Source organism: Lactuca serriola, chromosome 2 (genome assembly GCF_051521515.1).
Source record: "Lactuca serriola cultivar US96UC23 chromosome 2, Lser_US96UC23_V15, whole genome shotgun sequence".
Lineage (NCBI taxonomy): Eukaryota > Viridiplantae > Streptophyta > Magnoliopsida > Asterales > Asteraceae > Lactuca > Lactuca serriola.
In genome coordinates this window covers 149,802,453-149,822,599 of record NC_136409.1, presented here as the reverse complement: position 1 = coordinate 149,822,599, position 20,147 = coordinate 149,802,453, and the positions used below count along the sequence as shown (strand labels likewise).

Sequence of the window (20,147 nt, the reverse complement as noted above, 5' to 3'; positions counted from 1 at the left end):
AGCCAGCTCCTCACAGACAACAAATCCCAACATTCTTAATCTATCAATGTGTGACTTCATCTCTAGGATGTGTGCACACACTGACTTTCCTTCTTCATGTTTACTTGCCAAAAGGGCTTGAGTGAGTTTGAACTTTTCAATCTTTTGAACTTATGGGTTAGGGAGAATAAAAGGAGGAGGTGGAGGAAGTGAAGCATGATCTCGTGTTCCTCCATCGAATCGTGGAATATCATCTTCATGTGAAAAACTTGTTCCACGGGATTTGGGAAGACCATAGTTGTCATACTTGGACATCTATAAAACGGGAGAAAAATTAAATTCAAGTTAGTTGATTGATTGAGTCCTTAATAAATCACCCAAAAGAGATATTAAGGGTAGGACCCAACACAATACTCTACAACCTAGAAAAGGGATGTTGTAGTCTAGTTGCAGAATATTTGAAGGTAAGTGAATAACGATCCACTAATTTCCACCATGAAAAACGAAAAAGAAATTTAAGTTTTAAATCTATTGATAATTCCTAGATCTTTTGAGATTCATTGAACTTTTCAATGGCATGTTTAAATCTCGATATGCCCCTCTAGTTTGTGACTAGGATATCAAGGATCACAAAGCGGGTGTGAATAACCATGCAAACTTACATGGCGCCCCCACATGTTACAGTCATCTATTCGAGGTGCCGGTTAACCACACACGCTCCACTGAACTATGACAAACATTGAGTCACCCTTTGCTACCTTTGCTTAGAAACATTTAGTGTGTCGATAACCACACACGCTCCACTAACGTCTTCGCAAGGGCACAAAGTGTAATTTCATGGAATTGCATCAATTCACTTTTGCCTCGAGTAACTAAGATTGGGAATTTGTAAAAGCATTTAGTTACTTTTGTACTTCATTATACTTATAATGGAAGAATTCTGTACTATCCTACCCGTTCGGCTAACGACCCTCCACTAGTCAAGAGTGCGGTGGGTAAGAGTGGATACCCGTTCAATCGCCATTTTATATGCAATTTCCTTAAACACCCCTTATAGACCAGCTTTGTGAATGAGGCCTACCAACGGTAAGACTGAATTTTACTCATATATATATATATATATATATATATATATAATATTAGACTTTTAATGTTATATATAGTATAGGGTGTATTTTACACTTTTAAAATATTAGGTGGTCAAATTTAATAATTATACTTTTAATTTAATTAAATTTGTAAACCAAAACTTTATGGATTTATTAAATCTCCTTTAATTATACACTTTAATTAATTAATAAAACCATAAGGGTGTGAATTGAACTTTTTAAAACAATACTAGGGTTTTAGAATTTAACATTTCTAAATTAAACTATTAATCAACTTTTAAATTCCAAAACTTGAGGGCAAGTTTTGAAACATTTCAAAACATTAGGGTTTAACTTATTTAAACTTCAAAACAAAAACCTTTAAGTTCAAATTTAAACTATAAACCTAAAGGGATTAATTTGAAACTTTTCCAAACTTTATCAAGAATATTCTAGATCACATAATTCAAATAAGGCAATTAACAATTAATTGGTGGTTATATAATTAGATCTAGTTCAAATTCTTGCAAGATAATGATCAAATAATTCAAATAATTAAACATTTATCAAATAAGGTAACAATTATCTAATTATATGACCAAAATCTTTTATTTTTACAAAGATAATCATAAGGAATCAATAAAATTCGAATTTTATTAATTTTAAACAATTATGGCAATTATCCTAAGTCAAAATAGGTAAAAATCCCGAAAATCCGCCTGTATGACAGCTAAGCTCGCCGAGTCCCCTTATGGACTCGCCGAGTTCACCCTACTCGACGAGTTTGTCAGGCAGATGGCCAAAAAGTCGATCTTGCAACATGAATAAATGTACTAGGCATCAATACAATAGAAACCAATCAAGGCTCTGATACCACAGATGGATTTTGGCCATAAGAACATCCTATGTGCTCATGCAAACCCTAATGCTTGGTTCTAGGTTTCTCTATTGTACATGCAATTCATCCAAGACTTTAAACCCTGGTTCTAGCATACAATTAATCATATTAACATGTGAAAAGGGTTTTCGGATCTTACCTTGATTGTTATATAGCAATAACAATCTCAAATCCTCCTTGTAATGACTTTAGAAAGCTTAGAGTCACAATTGTCACTCCTATAATGGTTCACAAACACCAAGAGCAAGAGGATGAAGAATAAGGAGAGAGGAGGTTGCCCAAAACGTGTGGAAACCCTAAGGAACACCTTAGCCACGTTTTTTGGGCTTAAGGATACTATGTATACATGTAGGCTATTAACCCGTTATCATTCGCCCAACTAGCACTACTTCTATTAACTTGCATTGATGGAAACTCATCCCGTTTCCTCCCTGAATCAAATCTCTTACAGCGCTGACATGATAGAACATTTCACAACTTCCGAGCAACTCTCATGAATACCCAACTATAACGTTAATACACATCGTACCTGGCCCAATCAGCCTCGGGCTGGAAAACCAGGCATGCCTACGATGATCCAACCACCCTTAGGATGGAACGCCACTACATACATAATCCATGACCACAACCATAATTCGGAACCCAAGGATCTACCCTTGCATCAGTTCCAAGCTCCTTAGACTCAGCATCAGAGCTAACAATTCCTCAACCTCAACGGGCATCCAACCCGTATGTGCTTCCATACATCTGGTACAATCTCAGTGCTCACCATCAATAACTGAAGTACTTTCGATCATCCATTTGCTCTACTGCGTTCCTTTCAGAGGACCCATACTCCTTCCCGGAGCTACATACCTTTCCTTTCCAGGAAGTCTACTCAACAACCCTTACCACACCTATAAGTGCCATTGTGCTAAACTCCACTCTACACTATCCATGTAGAGTAATTGCTATCCTTGAACTCCCATATACTCCGAATCTAATCACATAACTAACAAGGCCCGCGCATGGCCTCCAGCCAACCCATCATCATGATCAATTCTTGGGGCCAGACCTTATCGATTGCTATTGCATGGCGACATATTCACTCATTCTCCGCATAAAGATCCACTAATACAAACAGAGTCTTCAGCATGACTGGACCGCCTTTCCAGGCCTTCAGCCTATCTGGACCACTCTCGGAACCTTCAGCATGTCTGGACCGCCCTTCTGGGCCTTCAGCCTGTTTGGACCGTTCTCCGAGCCTTCGGCCTGACTGGTACGCCTACCGGCCTTTAATCTATCCGGACCGCTCAAAACTGTCGTAAATCACCATGAACCATTCTTCCCGGGAATCTCTCCCATGCAATCTATTCTAGCCCTCTAGGGGTTCCGAACTCCAGATCCGTTCCCTGAACTTTCCCACGACCTAAACCCAGGCCTCACATCGACCAACTACCTTATCCGAAACCATGGTCTGTTCCCTGCCCCACGTGTCTATCAACTTCTCCAATCGTACCACACTCTCGGCTAATGGCACCGATGAATCCAAACAACTAACCAACCCTGGATACTTGTTGTTTTACCGGAGAATTTTCCAATTCTCCCCACTTAGTGTATCAACTACCAACTACCGATGACAAAACCGGCATGGCTCGATCAACCTTACTTGATAAAGTCCCCCCTCTCCAGGAACTAATTCCCTCCGGAATGAGCAACCTCCACAGAACACTCTCCCGTCATTGCACATCCCGAACTTCAAAGAAGTTCGAATCTCAACTGAACACTTCTCGCATCGTAGTTGCTATTCCTAGCAACAAGATCATATATCTTATCCTTCGGCCGAGAATCCTCCTGAACGCTAACCAACTACAACTCCTAACTGATGGATTTTGGCCATAAGAACATCCTATGTGCTCATGCAAACCCTAATGCTTGGTTCTAGGTTTCTTTATTGTACATGCAATTCATCCAAGACTTTAAACCCTAGTTCTAGCATACAATTAATCATATTAACATGTGAAAAGGGTTTTTAGATCTTACCTTGATTGTTATATAGCAATAACAATCTCAAATCCTCCTTGTAATGACTTTAGAAAGCTTAGAGTCACAATTGTCACTCCTCTAATGGTTCACAAACACCAAGAGCAAGAGGATGAAGAATAAGGAGAGAGGAGGCTGCCCAAAACGTGTGGAAACACTAAAGAACACCTTAGCCACGTTTTTAGGGCATACATGTAGGCTATTAGGGTTTTCAACTAGGAAACCCTAATTTGACTGCTTAAGCCCTAAGTAGCCCATGGACCCTTTTAGAATAACCCTTGGACGATTTCTAATGGGTTTCCCCATAGAATTCGTCCAACCTATTATTCCAAGGTAATCCATAGCCCAAATGCAATTATCTTATAATTACAGTTCCGGTCCCTTAAGTTTAATTAATCTCTTTTAGCCACAAAATTAATTATCAATTAATTCTTCACTAATATTAATTAAACAGTATGATTTCTCCTTTAATATATTATTCTCATAATATATTAATAAATCATAATTAATCTTCTCTCTCCATAATTCATCCTATCAAGTTGCTTTGGTGAAGGCAACCTAAAAGGACCATGCACCATCGGGTCAAGTACATACCAAAATAGTTATGGACTTAGACACTAATCCAACACTAACTACTAAGATCCTCAATCATACTACGAATCGTGTGGGACAAGGCAGACAGATTTACAGTACCACACAAATAACAAGATAACAAGATAACAAGATGGAAACATACCCGCAGCTGCATCTGGCTCTGCCCTGGCCTCCTCTGCTATAAGCTGGAAAACACGTCCCTGAGCCCTCGGAGGCTCCGCTCCCCCCTGACCTCCGCTCGTAATCCTCAAATTGGCTGGTGCTGGAGCCTGCACCGGTCTTGCAACAAGCTGTGGACAATTGACCCTCAAATTTCCAACATGATGATAATGGTAACATATCCTCATATACTGGAGCCGGGACCGACTGAAGGCAATCCCTCACATAATGCCCCTCTCTCCCACACTTGTGACACGCACCACCGGACCTACAAACTCCGGCATGACCCTTCCCACACTTCTCACAAATGTGGCTGCTCTGACCTCCAACCCTAGAGTCAACGGTTTTGGACCGTTTCGGCGCCGGTTGCGACTGCACCGGGGCCTGCCTCTGCTCTCGTAACTGTAACTCAATCTCCAACTCCCACCGCCTGGCGGCCTCCTGCAACTCTAACAAGGTATCACACCTCTGCTCAGACACAAAATGTCTGATATCTCTCTTGAGCATACTCAGATATTGGGACATCTGAGCCTGCTCCGATGCAAACTCAGGGCAAAACATTTCCCTCTCCGTGAACATCATGGTGATTTCCGTCACCAACTCTGAACCCTGCTTCAGCTCCAAGAACTCCTGAGCCAACCTCTTTCTCTCAACCTGCGGAACATAACGAGTACTGAACATCTCACGGAACTGATCCCAAGTAACCGTAGCCCGCTGCGCATCAGAATAAGATCCCGTAGTCAACCTCCACCAATCCTTCACTTCGAGCCTCAAAAGATTCAGAGCACACATCACCTTCTGATCTGTAGGGCATGACCACGTGAAGAAACAACCCTCCACGTCTGACAACCATCTCATAGCAACGATCGGATCCTGAACTCCATCGAAAGTAGGGGCTTCGTATTATCGTAGTCCTGATACTGAAAACCTCGACCGGTTCCTCCCCCTGCCGCTGTAGCTGCCACGACAGCCGTCTCCGTAAGAGCTGCATAGCGCTCATCAAAGTACTCAACCATGGCGGTCTTGATCGACCCAAACATCTCTGGCAACTCCTCCCGGAACATAACAGCAACCTCATCATGTAGAATCTCACGAATCCTGGCATCCAACTCATCCCTCCTCATTTGACCAATGTCCTCGGATAGCGTTGATCCACCCTTTCCTGATCCCGATCCGGATCCATCCTCGCTACGCCTCGTAACCACCATACTGAAAATACACCATGAGGACATAAGGCATCCCTCATAACTATCCCCGGGAACTAACTCCCAACCAAACCCTAGGGGTTGTGACTTCCTTGATACGCGTATGGGTCCCGTGCTTTCAGTAGTATGGGCCCATACTACCTTCCACACCTACCCATATTTGTATCAAGTATCACCACAACACCCTAACAATACCATATACATGACGAACACTCCATCCTCATTCCTAGAGGAATAATGAATATCTCATAACTGGTCTTCCGACCTCTCACGACCCACCCATAAGAGAACCCCAGGCTAGCAGGCATCATGTAATCAGGCAATTATATCATGCAATCCTTGAAGATCCCTAACCTAGTACTAGCATGTTGTTCTAACATATAACATAATCAAATAACTTGTATGGTATTTTGGGGTCAACTTACTGGCCCAGGCTGATCGTCCACTCCGCCTCCTCTTTTACTCATTTTGAAAACCATTTAGAAAATCATTTTGAAACTCCCCTTGATTTGAGACTGGATTCACACGAATGTTCCTCCAATTCACTCAAACCAAGGCTCTGATACCAACTTGTAACGACCATAAAATTTCCAACTAATTTAAACTTTTCAAAAACAGTCCTTATCCATAAATTATTACAAAAAGGTTTTCAATTTGTTTATTATCAGAGTCTCCCAGAAACGTTATCATAAAAATGAGGAGCAGTACGATCACGCCATTGCCTTGCCACGATCTCCTGAAGTACCTGAAACAAAACACTGAACTGTAAGCCCGAAAGCTTAGTGAGTTACCCCCAAAATACCAACCACACATAACCATATTCATAACATGTCATAGAATATAACAACCATGCATATCGGGTCTACAGTGTGACTGGTCCGCCTGCACCGGGCCTTTAGTCCACCTGGTCCACCCTCCAAGTCTAGCCATGCATATCGGGTCAACAGTGTGACTGGTCCGCCCGCACCGGGCCTTCAATCCACCTGGTCCACTCTTTGAGTTACAGTATGACTGGTCCGCCCACACCGGGTCTTCAGTCGGCCTGGTCCACTCTCCGAGTCTCGTCATGTCTGGTCCGCCCTTTTGGGGCCTTCAGCCTGTCCGAACCGCTCGCTGGGCCTTCAGGATATCCGGTCCGCCCTGGGTATGTTGGCCTACAACACAAAGCAGGACCCACCTCAACCCAACCCCAATCAAACAACCATGTGCACATAATACAATTAATCACATAACAATCCTTATCCAGACAGACAGTCTAACAGATGACATAGCATATCAACATCCTAACCAGGATTCCGACCTAACCGGTCACAAGCATAACATTACCCTATATACCAGGATACCGACCTTAACCAAGTCAATAACATAATATCATCCTAAATACCAGGATGCGGATCTAGCAAATCAAACATAACAAATAATACCCGGATTTCCATTCGATAAAGGGTCGGCCTTGGTGTCGTAGACCCTGTCGATATAGCGAGGATAACTCACCTTGCAACTGCCGAACCGAATCACGAAAACACAAACCCGAAGCACCGCCTCTAACTTCAACACCTATAATCATCAATGATCCTATGAAATAAATATCCGAAAATTACCATAATACCCCTGAAGGTCAAACTGGTAAAAGTCCACCTTCCAGATTGACTCTACTCGCCGAGTCAACCCACCGACTTGTCGAGTTCTCAAACTTAGAAAACTCCTACAGCACGTCTCAACTTGCCAAGTCACCCTAAAACTCGTCGAGTCCCACGATCTTTGAGTCCCATCTTGCCCAACTCACTGAGTCGCCAACCGACTCACTAATCCAAAGCTTTAACAAAAAGAGGTTGGGGTTCTGCGACCAGACTCGTCGAGTCCACGACAATCTTTAATAGACTCTCCGAGTTGTTTTTTCCAACGCGTCGAGGCCACGTCCATCTTCATATGAATCGCCGAGTCCACTCATGCACTCGCCGAGTCACTACGCGACTTAATGCCTGAAACCCTGGCCCAACTCGCCGAGTCATCTCCCAGACTCGCCGAGTTCATACGTGCATTCTCATATCCGAAAGATACAGAGCTACTCCATTGCTCCAAACAATAGATCTGGGTCCCTAGAGTGCATTAGCAACATAAAGTTGCTACCTTTACGTGCTTCATGTCTCATAGTACAAAAAACCAAGCTAGAAAGGAACTTAACTCATGGGGAAAGGCTTTTGCATAGCAACTAAAAGGGATTTTTGCATCTTTGATCCAAATAGAGCTCAGATCTGGAGTTTCAACTCTAGATCTAACTCATGCACCAAAATCCAAACATATTATCTCCAAACAAACCCTAAAACTCCATGAAAGATGGATCTATAAAGGATAAAGCCAAGGATAACGATTCATTACCTCCAAAACGACCTCTTACTAAAGAGTAATCCGAATGTCCACAAATCTTCTTGATCCAAGCTTCTTGATCCTCAAGATCTCTTCACCAAATCACTTATCTAAGCTCCAAATTGCTTCCAAGGGCTCTCACTCACGATTCTAGGGTTTCTGGATCTCAAAGGGGGCTAAGGGAGCTGAGGGGAGGACATTAAGCCCTTTAAATAGGGTGCAAACCCGAAGATTAGGGTTTTCCTCGTCCAGCACGGACTCGTCGAGTCCAGCCGCCGAGTCGGCGAGTCAGGCCACTTAACCACGTGCCCGACACCCGCTTCGACTCGACGAGTCAAGAGACTTACTCGCCGAGTCCCTTCCTTTATTTTCACTTAGCACCCTTCAACTTCTTGCTTCTGAACTTGAGATGTTACAATAGTATATTTATATGACTATATAGTTAAATCTATCGGTTTAGTCGCATATTTATACATTATAATTCGTAAAATAAGAACTATTTTACAACATATAAACTTAATAGTGTGAAATAGGGATGAGATTTAGAACCGGAACCGGAATCGGACCGGAACCGGAACTAGAATATGTAGAACCGGTCCGGGTCCCGGGTTTAAAGAATGACTTTATCTAGGTTCCGGGTCCTTCGGGTCCAGGTAAATCGGTTTAAGAACTGGAACCATGTTAGGAACCGGAACCGGTTTCTATGAAAAGTTTAAAATATGAATATCTCAATCGTTTGAAGTCGGATTGGCATGAGGTTTATTTCAAAGTGTACTTTATTATAGTTTATACATGATTTTAGATTTTGTCATTTTGAGTTAATATTCATTGACTTACACTCCCTGAAAGTCAGGATATCAAAGCTGTACACTTTATGTTTTTCAGATTTTTTTTGTATTATGTAAATGTTTTAGAACATTCATATCTAATTCGTTTGAAGTCAAAATAACATGCGAGATTTTCCAAAGTGTAGTCTAGAGTTTATACATGATTTTAGATTATAATTTTGACATTTTTGGTTTCGTATTCATTGACTTACAGTCCCCCAAAAGTCGGGATATCAAATATGTGAATTTTCTGTTTTTCAACTTTTATTTTTATATTTTGTGAAATTTTAAAAATGCATATCTAATTCATTTGAAGACGGATTATCATGAGGTTTTTTGTAACGTGTAGTTTAGAGTTTGTACATGATTTTAGACTATAATTTTGTCATTTTTTGTTTCATTTTCATTGACTTACAGTCCCCTAAAGTTGAGATATCAATGCTATGAATTTTCTGTTTTTCAGCTTTATTTTTATATTTTGTGAAAATTTAAAAATGCTTATTTAATTCGTCTGAAGTCGGATTAACATGAGATTTTTTTTTGCAACGTGTAGTTTGGAGTTTGTACATGATTTTTTACTATAATTTTGTCATGTTTGGTTTAATATTTAATCACTTACAGTCCCCCGAAGTTGAGATATCAAAGTTGAAAATTCTCAAAGTTCAACACTAAATAATTACCAAAAAATTCCGGATTTCCTGGGTTTTCCAGTTCTAGACCCACTTTACCCGGTTCCACCCGATCCATTTTAATGTTTCCGGTTCTAGACCCACTTTACCCAGTACGTTACCCGAAACCGAACCGGAACCGGTTCCTATATACCGTTCCTACAAAATCTCGTTAACCGATTCTTGGGTTTTTTGGGTCCGGGTCTACCGGTCTGAGTTTGGACCCACTCTCATCCCTAGTGTGAAATGTTATATTAATGGTCTTTTTCAAATTATTTTTAAATTAATTTATATGTTGGATCTTCACCTTTAGTTAAAATTGAATTTTAAAAAAAAAAACTTTGTATTTCTCAAAATCCCACCAAAATTTAGTAGTTATGAATTTAAAATCGAAAATACATCTTAATATACTTGTTCACAAGTTAGATAAAATTTGTGATATACTGATAAGCTTAAACTTAATATATGAACTTTAGATATAAATATCTAATTGTTAGTGTATATCACGATATATTAACGTATAAATGCTGGAGTCTTTTATTTTTGTTATAAGTTTTCTTTTAAAATAAATAATACTAGACTCCACACATATCTTAGAGCATCTTAAATGAAGATTTTTTTAAACTTATTACAATTGATTTTTGTATTGACTACTTACGGTTAATCTGTCATCGGATCATATATAACTTAGAAAAAACATCATAAATGGTCCCTATGGTTTCTTCAGATCTGAAATTTAGTCTCGTGGTTTAAAAAATCATAGATGGTCCCTATGCTTTCAAAACTTTTGACAATCGGTCCTTATTGGTAACTCCGTTAACTTTTTTCCATTAACTGAAGGGCATTTTTGTCATTTCACAAATACAGGGACAATTTATGATGTTATTGATAAAGAGGCCCCAAGTATATTGGTCCTTTGGGGTTTTGGCTCGAGTGGGCCGGGTTGCTTATCACTTGGATCTTCCTGATGAGCTCAGTCAGATTCACAGCACGTTCCAAGTCTCTCAGTTACGGAAGTGTTTAGTAGATGATTCTGTAGTGGTTCCATTGGAGGATTTTCAGGTGGATGACCGCCTGAATTATATTGAGAGACTGGTGACGATTCTGGATCAGAAGATGAAAACCTTGAGGAACAAGGTTGTAAAATTGGTGAAGGTACAATGGCAGCACCGAAAGGGTTCATAATGGACTTGGGAGCCATAAGATGAGATGAGGGAGCACTATCTAGAGTTATTTGGAGCAGCGGAATTTGAGGATGAAGTCTGATTCAAGTGGGGGAGAATTGTAACACTTGAATTGGGGTATGTTTCCTTTCAGCTCTTTTCATTTCAAAATATTGCAATTTGGTCCTTCGGGTTAGTACGCGGGGTAGCGTACTAGCTGAGCAGCTAGTACGCGAGGTGTACCAAATGGTACACTTAGCATACTAAGTGGTGTTGATCGTGGGACTGAGGCCTCGTACGCTGGGCGTACGAGGATTACGCATGGCATACGGGGGGTTAATGAAAACCCTAATTTAGGGCTGTTACACCCTATATAAGCTCCTTAAGTCCTTAGGGATGACCTCTTTCTCAGCCTCCATTGCCCTAAAACCCTAATCTCGAACCCTAATAACATCTTTGAGTGTTCTTGAGCCCTGGTCTTGATTTTTGGTGTTTTGTACTCCTTGAAGTGTTAGAAGAAGAAGTTGGAAGACTCATTCATTGGGGGGAAGCTTAGAGATCCAGATTTAGCTCCATCTTGTGGTGACTTTTGAGGTATAAAGCTCATACCTTGTCTACTCTTTGTTTAGATCTCTTCATGTTATGGTTTATGATTCTTTGTCCCTTTTTGGATGGTCTAGATGGGTTAAGGCCATTTTAGAAGCTAAATCTTGTAGATCTGGATGTTTGGAGGGTTCCTTATGCTTAAAGGTGCAAACTTTATGGTGTTTATGGTCTCATGCATGCATTAAGTCATTTATTAAGCTCTTTTGACCTCTAAGAGCCTCATTAAGCCATGCATGCACGTAAAGTTGGCAACTTTACGTGATAAACCATCTTAAGGAAGTCAAATGTGAGTTTGGATGGAGGTCTTAATCGATTAAGAGCTGGAAAATGGAAGTTGGCCATATGGGAGGAGTACGTTGGGTGTACAAGCAGGTATGCTTAGCGTACAAGCCCTAAAGCGATTACACTACGCATACGTGCTGAGTACGCCCCGTGTACTCAACAGGTTGGGCCTCAGATGCTTGGGCTTCGGTTTGGGCCATTTTTGGACTTAGATGCTTAGGGCCTTGTTGGGCTATCAAGTTTTTGGGCCGATGCTTGTTTTGGATTCTCTTGGAAAAGGCCCATGAAAGGGATTGGACCTAATTTGGAAAATTGGGCCACGATGGGGCCTTGGAGGATTAATTTGGAATTGGGCCTTTCAGACTGTAGGTTTAGGCCTTAGTCTTGGTCCAAGCTAGGTAAGGGGTGAAATGGTCTTTTTACCCTAATTTTTGGACTGTTGGTTATGGATTGGAATCCAATTATGAATTGGATGTCAATGGTATTGATAACGCAAGGATTTTAACAGGCCAACAGCCAGAGGTCCTTTTTGTGAGCTTCGATAGTGCGAGGTGAGTTTCCTTATTGTGTTTAGTGGGTCGAAGGCACCAATGCTAACCCATGATTTTGTTATGTTATGATGCTAGATGTCTGCGTGACTCTTGCATGTGTTATGTACTCTTATGCTTACCGGGCGGGGCTCGATGACCATTTTGTATGCTATGTATCTTTGTGATTATTGCATGTGTGTGTATTTATGTGTTATATGTTTATATGTATGCCGGACGGGGCCCGATCTGTATACTGAGCGAGGTCTGATGATGGGTGGGGCCCATTATGTGTTTATTATGTATGGTATGTAATATCTTGGGGAACTCACTAAGATTTGTGCTTACAATTTTCAGTTTATGTTTTAGGTACTTCTGGTTCCAAAGGGAAAAATTCCCCTTTGCCCCTCATTCTTCGAGAATCAGAAAGATCCTTTTCAAGTTTGAATTTGTTTATTTGGAATCTGAGTTCTTCTACTTCATTTTTATTTACTTATTTTATTTTCATTTTTATTTACTTATTTTATTGATTTTTATTTAATATCAATATTTTTGCCTCTCTTTTTTATATTATTCCTTAAGTCCCATATGTTTGATCCTTTAGAATTGGACTCATTTTCTCATCGAGCGAAGGATACGAAATAAATCAGATTGATTAAAAGCACTATGTGAAATATTTGGTTTTTTCCTTTTCCTCTATCCCATAGGTACAATGTTTATTAGTCCAGAGCACACACCACCCGATTTTGTATTTTGTGTTTTACTCTGATATTGATGATGTATCGATACATTTTGATAACTTGGGTATTATGATAATGATATGGTTTGATGTTTGTTAATCTAAAAATGAAAAAGATTGTATGGTCTTATTTTGGAGCGTTACAAAAATGGTTTTTAAACTTGCTATCATCAGTTATAAATACCACTTTGAATAAAAAAACCACAAGTTTAGCGACGCTTACAACTAAACACCGAATGAACACAAATTCGGTAGTTTAGTGTATAATTTCGATCTTAACATTTTTTTATTATTAGTTTGTCGTATTTTAGTTTTTTTTATACATTCAGATGTGTTAACCATTAATGATCACATTCTTTTAATGTGTACATATTTAACATTGACATGCTTAGTTAAACAAGAGAGATATACTAGAGTTTAGTAAAAAAGTAAGGCATGTAAACAAAATCATATCGACGACTTTGGCGAGAAGGGTGATGATGCCACTCCTGTAAGTGTTACGTTAAAAGTCAAATTTCAATGCTAATTTGGTGGTCAAAATGCTATAAACTTCTGCATATTGATGCAGATCTAATTTTTGAGGTTTGAGGTTCGATGAATTAATTTCTTATATATTAGCAAAAAAAATTTATTTCTTTTACAAAGTTTTCAAATCATGTTTAAATGAAAAGCCAAATAGATATAAAGATAATCATATTTAAAAATAAGACATTTAATATTTGTATATATGTAACATTATAATTATACTATCAAATTTATGATTATTTAGTTCATAAGCTTTGTTTAAATCGTAATAGATCATTGAATTTGTTATTTTTGATTAATTTGTTTTTTTTTTCAAAATTTTCAAATGATAGACTCCATTAAAAAAAAACTTTAGTGATATTTTATAACTCAATGAAATTTAATATATGATCATAAAATTTAAATTATTGTCTAATTTTGACTTTAAGGAATAAAATAAAGATTAGAAGAAATCTATTTTTTTGAGATCCAAATGTTAATAATTTTATTTTAATGCCTAATTTTATTTTTCTAATTTCACTTTAACCCTAAAGATAAAAGTAGCAGAGACTGATCGGACGGATAATTAAGAAACAGCGTGTAGATCGTACGGTTGGCAAGATGAAAGGCTGTCAACGCCAGGTCACTCTATCTTTTCTCGTGGTCTGAATGATTCCCCCTCTTTCTCCATATACTCTCTCCCCTACCTCCCCTTTCTTTCCCATTTCCAAAAATTCAAAGCAGGAGCAAACGAGAGCTGAGGGCTAGGGTTCAACTTCCCCGGCGTCCTTCTTCTCCAGATCGGCTTCTGCTTCGTTCGATCTCCCTCGTCTTTATCTTCGATCTGTTTTTCATTCTGGTAATTCTTCAAACCCCGTTTACTTTACTTTGACTCTTGTTTTTGGTAGGTTTCTAGCAGTTGAAATCTAAATCTCGTGAATTCCTTTTCTTGTTTTGATTAATTGGAGTTATTCTAGTTGTAATCATTTCAGATTACAGAAAATTCATTGTTTTTACTTGTTACTTCTCGCTTCATCTGACTAGATGTTCCGGTTGCTTGATCTGATTCCGATTTCTATAGATCTGTTATCTTTGGTTCATGTTTGACGAAAAGCATGTAGCCTTTGTAATCTGAAGTTACCAGATCTGTAGGTTAATTCATTCCGATTACTGCGATCTGTGCTAGTATCCGCGATTTGCTTGAATCGTGTGCTTAGAACTGTGAAAATCCGTTTGTGATTCGTTTCGTATTTAGTTACTCGGATGTGTTTGGTTGGTGTAGTTTCATGTCGTTTTTACCATTAATTGTTGGGTTTTGAGTAGCGTTTTGACTCAGATCTCAAAACCGTAACTGTTTTCCAGATTTGGTACAATTGAGCCAAAGTCCACTTGGATAGATCTCTTCTGTGCGCAATTGAGAATAATTCTTTATCTTTTACTTCATGTTTGTATATTAGTTGTATGAACAATGAATCCTTACATGATCTAATAACCTGTTTGCTTGCAGTCTTATAGAAAATGGCCGATACCGAGGATATTCAGCCCCTTGTTTGCGACAATGGAACTGGAATGGTGAAGGTTAGTATCATTTTCTACTTTTTTACCTTTTTTCCTTTCTAATTTAATCACCCTTTTCCCTTTCCCTTTTCATCTTCATTTCCAATTAATCTGATTTATTAATCAAATCCACAGGCTGGATTTGCTGGTGATGATGCACCAAGGGCAGTTTTTCCAAGTATTGTTGGTAGACCACGACATACAGGTGTCATGGTTGGCATGGGACAAAAGGATGCTTATGTAGGAGATGAAGCACAATCCAAAAGAGGTATCCTTACTCTTAAGTACCCAATTGAACACGGAATTGTCAGCAACTGGGATGACATGGAAAAGATCTGGCATCACACTTTCTACAACGAACTTCGTGTCGCCCCTGAAGAACACCCTGTTCTTCTCACTGAAGCCCCTCTTAACCCTAAAGCCAACAGAGAAAAAATGACTCAAATCATGTTCGAAACCTTCAATGTCCCTGCTATGTATGTTGCAATTCAAGCCGTTCTTTCTCTCTATGCCAGTGGTCGAACAACTGGTCAGTCTTTTATCAGTTCATCTTTCTTTATATGATTATTTACATCTTTAATTGTGAACTAATAATGGCTTGTTTGAAACAGGTATTGTGTTGGATTCTGGAGATGGTGTGTCACATACAGTTCCAATCTATGAAGGGTATGCACTTCCTCATGCTATCCTCCGTTTGGATCTTGCTGGACGTGACCTTACAGATTCTCTAATGAAGATCTTGACTGAGAGAGGTTACATGTTCACCACAACTGCTGAACGTGAAATTGTGCGTGACATGAAGGAGAAGCTTGCATATGTTGCTCTTGACTATGAACAAGAGCTTGAAACTGCTAAAAGCAGCTCGTCTGTTGAAAAGAACTATGAGTTGCCAGATGGACAAGTGATCACGATTGGAGCTGAAAGATTCCGTTGCCCTGAGGTTCTATTCCAGCCTTCTTTGATTGGAATGGAAGCTGCTGGTATTCACGAGACTACTTATAACTCCATCATGAAGTGTGATGTGGATATCAGGAAGGATCTTTATGGAAACATTGTGTTGTCTGGTGGGTCCACTATGTTCCCTGGTATTGCTGACAGGATGAGCAAGGAAATCACTGCTCTTGCTCCTAGTAGCATGAAGATTAAGGTTGTTGCTCCTCCCGAGAGAAAATACAGTGTCTGGATCGGAGGCTCCATTCTTGCTTCACTCAGCACCTTCCAACAGGTAAACAAAATCAAATCAAAAACTAACATTTTTTTTTAAAATCTTGTTATTCGATTTTACAATTTGTATTTTGTGTTTGATTCAGATGTGGATTTCGAAGGGTGAATATGACGAGTCTGGCCCATCCATTGTTCACAGGAAGTGCTTCTAAGTATTTGATTTTGTTGCGTTTCTGAAGGTGGAGTTTTTATTTTATTTGTTTTAGTTGGTTTTTGGGTTTTTTTTTCTTTCTATTGGCCTTTTTTCGTGTTATGTTTCTATGTGAACTTTTAAAAGTCTGGCAGAAAGTGGGATTTGGGGAAGCTGGGTATGGGACTGGGGATGAAGGGCGTTTACGTCTTTTAATCTTGTGGAGCTTTTCGTGTTGGTGCCAGGGATGGATGTTTGTAGTTGAAGAGTGGTTGTGATATATGTTATTATGAATTGTTTTGTTGGCAATAACTGTGTCAATATCTACTACTACTGTACCAAAATTTGTGTTAGAGTCAGTTTGTGGTCACATTTTATTATATCATCTATTATAAGGATTCTATTTATTGCTGTGCTTTACAAGGATTCTTAAAGTCATAAATTCAGTTTCATGCTTAGCCTTTAAATTTTTATGTAGTGGAATTGCAATGTGGAGAAATCAGATGTTCTATGGCACAAATTTTAAGTCGACAAATCTCATAATATTCTCTAAACGATGACAAATCTTTGAAATGCGTGTATGCATAACAATTTTAGTACGTCAAAAGCTTCAACTTTAATTCACCATTTTGGTTAGCTTTTCTCGATACTCGATTTGTGCGCATATAAAAATATTGTGAAATCAGTACAACTATTATCTAGAGGTTCAACCGAGCCGAGCTGGGTCAGGTTTGGCTCAGGGCACGTTTAAGTTATACGAGGCTTGAGTTCGAGTTCGGTTTGATTTGAGCTTTCTTATACTGAGCTTGGTTCGAGTTCGTAAATAATTATACAAGCTCGGCTCGGGCTTGATTTGTTTTTGTTCGACGTGCCTAAATACGCTTAAGCTCGGCTCGAGCCCGTTAAGAAGCTCCGTTTATTAATACCATAAATTCCTAATTCACCAAATATATATTTATATTAATATATAAAAATAATAATAAATTATATTATATAAAAGCTCATTTAGGCTCACGAGTCTAATCGGGCTTAGTGACATAGGATCGAGCTCGAGCTCGTTTAATAAATAAGCTTAATATTAAGTTCGAGTTCGTTTAAAATCGGTTTCGAGTCGAGCTTTTAACGAGCCGATTTCAAGTAGTTCACGAGTAGTAGTTTGACGTGTTTGCACCCCTAAGTATTATCTTTATTTTAACCAACCTTAAGTGAGTCCGAGCCAAACTTATGTTAATCAGTTCGATTAGGCTAATGAGCCGAAACGAGTATATATATATATATATATATATATATATATATATATATATATATATATATATATATATATATATATATATATATATATATATATATATATATTAAATGTTTGTAGTCAAAATCATGTTACATGTTATGGTTTAAAATGTCTAAATTGGTTTTTTTAGGGGAACGAATTGTTAATTTACCGACTGAATTTGTCCATTCACCTGTTTTAAAAAGGTTACCCATACAAGTCATAATACATTTAAGCAAGTGAGTCCACTCTAAGTCAAACCGATGACCATGTCATTGAGTAGGGTCGACGTGGAATACTTGGGACCTAAGGGTTACTTCTTATTGTGGACCCTCCCTTGTGACAAGAAAGGAGGGGTAAATCGGTTGAAACCCTAAATCTTCATTCCCCTTTTCCACTAAATGATACCGACAATCCGAAAAACATCCCTTTCACGTGAATCACTAAGGCTACCCTAGGGATGGAAATGGGGAGGGGTTGACCATCCATGCCCTATCCCCGATTCCCGAGTGTCTAACCTCTTCCCCATCCCCATCCCCAACGGATGCGGGGAATCAAATTCCCTACACTTGTTTTTATCCCGACCCATCCCCATCCCCATCCCATCCCTGACCCATCCCCAACCCATCCTCAATCTATCAACATAATAAACTCAACTTACACAAAAAACCAAGTATAGAAAGCGATCAAAACCAGATGCCATAATCAGATTCTGTTTACATCAATTATCAAGTTTAACAAGCATCAAAACGAAAAGTGATGATTTGGTATACAGATCGTCAAACGAAGTAACGATTGACGAACTCTTGGAATTGGGAATATAATTTGGTATACGGACTCTATCTCTGATGGTCTAATAGTCTAATATATATCAATTCATTTTTTTTAGTGAACTTAATTCAAATTCAATAAATGATCGACATATATATATATATATATATATATATATATATATATATATATATATATATATATATATATATAGTCATCAAAGTGGGGGTGGTGCGGGTTGGAGATTGTTATACCCGAACCCGACCCATCCCCGGTTTTAGCATAATGGGGATCCCAACCCCATACTTGGTACCTGTTTGGGCGGGGAATACCTGTCCCCGATTGGGGCGGGTCAACCGAGTTCCCCATTGGGTCGGGTAAAATTTTCATCCTTAGGCTACCCTACCACTATAGTCACCCGAATCAGTATCGATAGATTCAAGTGACCGTTTCGACTTTGACGATTTGCATACTATTTTTTGTGATTGTGGAGCTCAGATTGCGAAACAAAACTTGAAGTGGAGCGTTTGAAAGAAAAAATGGGTCGTGATTTGGTCATAAGCAGGGTGAACCTACTGGCATTGCATCGTCGGTTAGAGCAGACAGAGAAGAAGTTGAACTCCATCACTGTGTTGGTGGTCAGACAGGTGTTTGTCATATTTGGGTTTTTGGTGACAAAGGTTGTTGATGTTTTGAAGAAGTGATATGTTCGTTGTTGTGGTATTTGTGTTGATCAGGTAGTATTGTGTTTGTTTTACGGTTTATGTGTTTGTATTAGGGTTTATGTGTTCAGATGTGATGTTGTTCCGTTTAGTTGGTATGTTTATGTTCATTTTGTGAAAGTGGATGAAGACCTGTGTATACACTGGCAATTTTGTATAACCAATGTGTGTAATCCTCTTTTGTTAATAGAAAATATGTCGTTATTATAATCTGACTATCTTATTTAATATATTTGTTTAGGTTGTTTAGTAGGGTATAAAAATTAAATTATGTTTTTTTTAAGCCAATAACCCTCATCAGTACTGTTACTTGGTGCCAAAGAGGGGGTAATTTCGTCCTTTCACATTTTACCCTCGAGTATATACAGATTTGAAACATAGATGTGGGCATTTTTACCTTTATTCGCTCTTTTCTTGTTTCCTTTCGATTGACCTTACTAAAATGAAGGTATCGATGAAAACGGTGGCATGCTCATGTGGATTTGATGCAATAATAAGAACGTCAACTACTCCGTCCAACCTTGGTCGACTCTTCTATGCTTGCCCCAAAAAGGTATAATGTAAATTGCATTTTCATTCCACTATTGACCTAGATTTACATAATCGTTTTTTGGGTTTGGCAACATACTCCTAAAACTTTTATTTTTAGGGTCCTCGTGATGGGTTTATAGGTTGGGCAGACGAAGTGGAGACTACGACACAAGTGGTGACGAACAGTTGTTTACAACTTTGGTTAGGTCAAATAAGAAGCTTCAATTGGATGTTAGGAAGCTGAAAATTTGGTTATTTCTAAGTTGGGTTGTTTTCTTTGTCATATTAGCCTATAAGTAGTAATGGATGTGTAA

General features: G+C 38.9%; 1 protein-coding gene across 1 annotated transcript; it reads left to right on the top strand.

Moving 5' to 3' along the window:
* The first annotated feature begins 14,346 nt into the window (after positions 1-14,346).
* LOC145086988 (actin-7-like) lies at positions 14,347-16,946 on the top strand. The gene is made up of 5 exons (XM_079024872.1): positions 14,347-14,487; positions 15,136-15,206; positions 15,321-15,714; positions 15,797-16,410; positions 16,496-16,946. The coding sequence occupies exons 2-5, from the start codon at positions 15,147-15,149 to the stop codon at positions 16,559-16,561; spliced, it is 1,134 nt and encodes a 377-aa protein (XP_078880998.1). The 5' UTR covers positions 14,347-14,487; positions 15,136-15,146; the 3' UTR covers positions 16,562-16,946.
* The last annotated feature ends 3,201 nt before the right edge of the window (positions 16,947-20,147 follow it).